Genomic DNA, 6,000 nt, shown 5'->3' on the forward strand with positions numbered 1-6,000 from the left:
CCAACATGTTGCTTCTCAACTCAATTTATTTTAGGATTGAGCTACTAATTTCCAATTTTCGAACTCAATCTAAAAAAAATTATATTGATATTAATTTTACCAGGTTTTTTGGGCAAATTTGTTTTCTATATGTTTGATTTGAATGAATTTTACATTTAGTATTTCTGTTTTTGTTTTAGAAAACAAAAATATTCCCCCAAGATTTCCATCAAAATAAAACAATATCTTTGATTTGTCATTATATATAAATAGTTGGATAAAGAGAAGTTCTCTATTTAAGAAAGATTAAAACCCCTAATACATGCCCGTGGTCCATCGCAATTGATTTATAACCACACTACAAAAGGAATATAGATGGAGAGATTGAGGAATTGAGAGAAGGGGTCCAAAGGTGGCGTATGATATAACAATGGATTGGTAAGGAGCACAAAACTTTTTGTGAGGCAAACAAACATCGTCTACAGCATTTTATTTTCGAAGATCGATCAGACAAGAAATGGAAAAATATGGAAATCTACCTCGAAAATCCTTCCAAAAAAGGACGAGGGATGGCAGGGAAATGCTAAGATTAGTGCTTCTTGAGTGCATTCATCTTGTCCCTGAGGTAGTAAAGTTTGGCTCTTCTAACTTTCTTCTTGTCCAGCACCTTAATCTCCTTCAGGTTCGGGGAATACCTGTCACCAGACACCGGCTTATTAGCCATATCGCAACAGCAGGACTCGGGTCTGAGCCACAAACAAGAAGGAAGTACGGGAAAGATCTTATTAAACTCTTAATGCTGTTTATGATGATCTCCAAACATGAAAGAAAATTGATCTCCATAGCCAGAAGAAGCCATGCTAAGAGGGCAAAGGGTGCTTAGACAAAGTTTTGATACAGTAAATTTCTAGTAGCTCCATGGGAGTCGACAATAGTAAAAAAAAGGGTAAAAAGAGATTCTGGATTTTACAAATGAGATTTTCACCAATGGTTAGAAGTGGTTTCGAGTGTGATCCCATATGGGATTATGAGGGCAGGATGAGAGTTGAGATTAACACAATTCTCTTATCACATCAGCCTGCTATCTTCGATTTGGTGAATCATTATCAATCTATAATGCAGCAGAAATAGTACGAAGCCCAGGCAAGAAATGAAAGTTAGCGAGAGAGAGAGAGAGGGACTGAAGAACTTACAAGGGAAACATCGATTCAACTCCAACTCCAGCCACAAGCCTCCTAATCCTAAATGTAGAATTGAGACCAGCATTACGTCTTGCTATGACAATGCCTTTCACAATTGAAGCACGCCTCTTGTTCTCAGGCACTTCCTGCTCAAACAAGCGAAAGTTCGCAATAGAGTAAACAAACGTCAATGAAATGTTTCACCCATTTGGGCAATGGAAACGAAATATAAGATATTTTTGCATGCAATTTCTTCACAAATGGAATGAATCTGTGCCAAGGTCAATAATATTACCACTTTGAGCTGAACAATGTAACCGGGCTTTATATCAGGTATCTCTCTTTGAGCTCTCACTTCCCCAACTGCCTCCTTATCTAGAATCTGCAGAAGGTACAGATAGAAGCATCAATTTGTAGGACATTTACACAAGTAACTCTGTGACGATTGAGAACAGGTGCTATACCTGCATTATATGCTTTGCAGTCTTATCAAGCCTTTTGAATTTGATCCTTGGAGGTGCATCAGAAGCCGAATCAAACGGTTGGACAGAATCTCCAGTGGTGGCAAAGCCCCTTGATGAACTTGTAGCTGTAAATATCCGTCCATGCTGTCTCGACCAATCATATCAAGCACACAGAAGTCATGTTTCGAACACTAACACAATCAAAGAACTAGAGAGTAAAACACTGTCATGGGACCTACAATTAGGAAGAGGGAGTATGCGAAATCAGTTAATGGATCACAACAAGCTGTCAGTATTCACAACTTGATGAAATGACAAAAAATTTGGAAAAGGTTCCTCTATTTCTGCGTTGTTAATTGGCTAGGGTCGGAGGACAACAGCAAGGAACTTCGAAAAAATAACAAGCAGAAACGCCCAACATAAAAAAGTCATTTCTTGTTCTTTTGTATACACTACTGTCTCTAATGATGATTCAGATCATGAGCTTCATCAACCGAAGGCTCCATACCATCACTTTGAAGACGGATCCAGATGCATTTCCTATTTCAGAACCAAGGCTCGATGTTTCTTACCCTTTTACTAATTTCCAACCATACCAACCAAAGAACAAAGCAAAAACTCCATTTTCTTCTATTCAATTCAACAGAAAAATTTCTCCTTTTCCTTCTGCCCAACGAAAGGAAGCAACATGAACAAATGAATCCCAGAAACGCAAACAAAAAGCAGTAACTTACTGATACCATTGAAGACGAAGATACGATCCTCCGGACAGAGTTAAGCAGATAAGATGCAGGCGAACTGACAGAATCAAACCCTAGTTTTCTCAGTTCGTGGCCATTTCCGTTGGCCATCAAAGGGCTTGCAGACGAACACAGACGAACAGTGTTCAAGACAGCAAAGTTCTGCCTCTGAATGAACCGAAAACTGCAGGAAAAACGATTCATTTCCCAATTCAGTCTATTAGGTTAGTACCAATAGCGAAAACGAAGTTCGAAAACTAGTTCACAAGAGCCAAAACCCGACTGAACAATAAAAAAAAATTTCACATAATACAGGCGATCAGACGACGTACGATATACCCACAGCCAAAACCCTAAACCCAGAAATCCCTATTCTATCGAACCCGTAATCAAACAACGTAAAGTTACCTCATTTTTCGGCCACCTGAAGTGATTCCGGCGATGAGGATGAAATCGCAGATGGGAGAATTTTCCTTGCCTCGCGAGGATGCTGGTCTCGGCGGTAGATGAGTCGAAAGCGATGGACGAAGGGAAGAGGGGCGATGTTCGATTTCGTTTGGTTTACTTTGGTTATAGATTCGGTTCGGGTCCCAAAGAGTTTAGTTCAATCCGGATTGACGGCTCCGGTTAGTGGATGACAGTACAAGTCAATATCATAGCTTTTTTATAATTTATTAATATAGGAAAAATATCATAACAAATCATGAATTTTTTAAAACTATTTCAAATAAATATATGTATTTGAATTTTCCGTCAACGTGTTAATCAATTAATAAAATCCCTTGATACAATTTTATTAATTGATATAATTTTTATAAATTGATATATGGAAATGTTAGTTTCCCTAAATAGGATATATATATATATATATATATATATAAATAAAGAGAGAGGATCAAATAAATCAAAATAAAGAACAGAATAATTTGAATGATTGACATAAATGTTTCAACATCTTTATTTTTTAACTAGGAGGTTCGAACCCTGTCTGGTAATAGAATTATCTTTTATATCAATTATTTACTATTTAGTACGTTGAATATATAAAATTTAAAAGTATCGATTTATAATTGAATGTGATTCAATACCATTTAGTACCATCTCGTCGTCAAACTAAAAATAAATAAATAAGTAAAGAGCGGACTACACTTCAGTCTATAGCATAGTCAGATTTATTGGAATAATAAGATATGTCATCTATTTAGTCTAAAAGTTCGTTTATGAAAAGTATTTTCGTAACGGGAAAAACATTAAGTTTGAATGGACCACGGAGTGCGAGGAAAGCTTCCAAGAACTGAAACGGAGACTTACCTCAGCACCGATCTTGACATTGCCGCGCCCGAGAATTCTATATGAAGTTTACACTGATGCCTCCAAACAGGGACTAGGATGTGTATTGATGCAAGAAGGACACGTCATTGCCTATGCATCGAGGCAATTGAAAAAGCATGAGGAAAACTACCCGACCCATGACATGGAGTTAGCGGCAGTAGTGCATGCTTTAAAAATCTAGAGGTCCTATTTGTACGGGGAAAATGTTAAGCTTAACACTGACCACAAGAGCTTGACATACGTAATCTCCCAGATAGATTTGAACCTAAGGCAACGACGATGGTTAGAACTCATTGCCGACTATGATTTGGAGATTGCTTATCACCCGGGAAAGGCTAACGTGGTAGCTGACGTCCTCAGTCGGAAGAAGATTTTGTCTGTCAACCATGTCGTGACGTCGTCCCGCAACAATGCTTCTGAACTGGTAGCTATGCTGGGACATTTGACCTTGACACCGGTGGAACCAATTCCGACCTTTGCAGAACGAGCGGTCGCTGGACAGCGTAACGATCTTTTGCTTGCTTGGTACATGGACGGTATAGAAGAGTACGGTCGTAAAGGATACCGTATCGATGATAAGAGAGCATTGCGACTGCGTAACCGACTATGTGTGCCAGATGACCAGGTGTTGAGACGGGAGATATTATCGGAGGCACATCAGTCCAGACTAGCTATACATCCCGGGGCGAGTAAAATGTACCAAGGATTACAACGGTGGTACACCTGGCCGGGAATCAAGAGGGATGTGGCTGATTTCGTAGCAAGATGCCTTACCTGTCAGCAAGTGAAAGCGGAACGACAGATGCCGGGTGGTAAACTACAACCGTTGGAAATTCCGGAATGGAAATGGGATTCTATTGCGATGGATTTTGTGATTGGGTTACCACTTACCCCGAGTAAGAAAAATGCCATTTGGGTAGTTGTGGACTGATTGATGAAATTCCTCACTTCATCCCTATCAGACAGGAGTACACGATCGAGCGATTGGCACAAATATACGTCGATGAAATCATACGGCTGCATGGAGTGCCAAGTGAAATCATATCCGATAGAGATGCTCGATTTACATCTCGTCTATGGAAGGCTATACAGGGAGCGTTGGGTACGAAGTTGAAGATGAGCACAGCGTATCACCCCCAGACTGACGGCCAGTCGGAACGAACCATCCAAACCTTGGAGGACATGCTCCGAGCATGTGTACTAGAATGGGGAGTTCCGTGGGATCGGTACATGACGTTGTGTGAGTTCGCATACAACAACAGTCATCACGCGAGTATTGGGGTATCACCGTATGAAGCACTGTACGGGAGGCCATGCAAGACGCCACTATGCTGGACCGAGATCGGGGAACGCAGAGCCTTCGGACCGGGCACTCCCTATGAGACGGCTCTGATAAAGGCTGGTAGAGAAGTAGGGTAGAGTCTACTACCGGTAGACGAATTGAGTCAGTACTAGATGATACCGAAAGGAATGGTACCTGATGGTGCCGGTGGACGACTTGAGTCAGTACTATCAGGTATCGAAAATATATGGAATAATGATAATGTATTAAAAGGGGTTAATGAGAAAAAGTTAAATGGATGAAAAGGAAATTCTTGTATTGAGAGATTAGTTGGCACCGTTCTCCATGAGAATGGGCTCTCCGGGCTTAACCCGAGCCGCTCACTAAGCTTTTTGCTTAGCCCTTTTTTGTTGAATTTTTCAGATCCCGAGGAGCACGAGTAGCGCACTTTGGACGGCGACGACTTTGTGAAGGCATCATTATGTACGGATAACTGATCCTATTTTGTACGTTTTGGTTTGTGGAACAAGGTTCCGTGTAGAAACGGTTGTGTTTAATTGTGTGTTTGGACATTGTTGTTTTCGAAAAACATGTGACGATTTTATTCCGCTGCGTATCTGTATTAAAAAAAACGGTTTTTAATTCCTGTACTTTGGGTTTTATTATATTTTATTGGTTTTTGTCCACGTGGCATATCCTCTTCACGGGATGCGGGATTCGGGTGTCACACGCGACAGATTTGCGACTAATTCGGTGAGTCGCAATATTAGGTAGACACGTGTTTGGTGTGTCACCTAATATCTGTCGCAATTCTGTCGTCGGTTTGTCGCAAAATATTTACGACAGAATTTTCGGTCCTACCACCTATACGCGGGATCGAACATCAGATCGATCTAGTGCCAGGAGCACCTTTGCCAAACCGACCCGCATACCGGATGAACCCCGAAGAGACTAAAGAGCTCGAAAAACAAGTCCAAGAGCTACTAAGTAAGGGTTATATCCGAGAGAGCCTCAGTCCCTGT

The 6,000-nt window shown here is 40.7% G+C and overlaps 1 protein-coding gene across 2 annotated transcripts; it reads right to left on the reverse strand.

Annotated features, from left to right (window-relative positions):
- Positions 1-418: 418 nt before the first annotated feature.
- LOC104824989 (50S ribosomal protein L19, chloroplastic-like) lies at positions 419-2,940 on the reverse strand. Of its 2 annotated transcripts, none has more exons than XM_010557203.1 (6): positions 2,773-2,940; positions 2,365-2,548; positions 1,625-1,768; positions 1,456-1,542; positions 1,173-1,306; positions 419-674 (listed from the first exon to the last, which is right to left on the reverse strand). In XM_010557203.1, exons 1-6 carry the CDS (start codon positions 2,775-2,777, stop codon positions 569-571), a joined length of 660 nt encoding a protein of 219 aa, XP_010555505.1. In that variant the 5' UTR covers positions 2,778-2,940; the 3' UTR covers positions 419-568. The 2 variants fall into 2 exon arrangements, with proteins under 2 accessions (XP_010555505.1, XP_010555504.1); XM_010557202.1 differs by having other exon boundaries at positions 2,359-2,548; positions 2,773-2,938.
- Between the last annotated feature and the right edge of the window lie 3,060 nt (positions 2,941-6,000).

This window comes from Tarenaya hassleriana, unplaced genomic scaffold (assembly GCF_000463585.1).
Source record: "Tarenaya hassleriana unplaced genomic scaffold, ASM46358v1 Cleome42, whole genome shotgun sequence".
In the NCBI taxonomy this organism is placed as follows: Eukaryota; Viridiplantae; Streptophyta; class Magnoliopsida; order Brassicales; family Cleomaceae; genus Tarenaya; species Tarenaya hassleriana.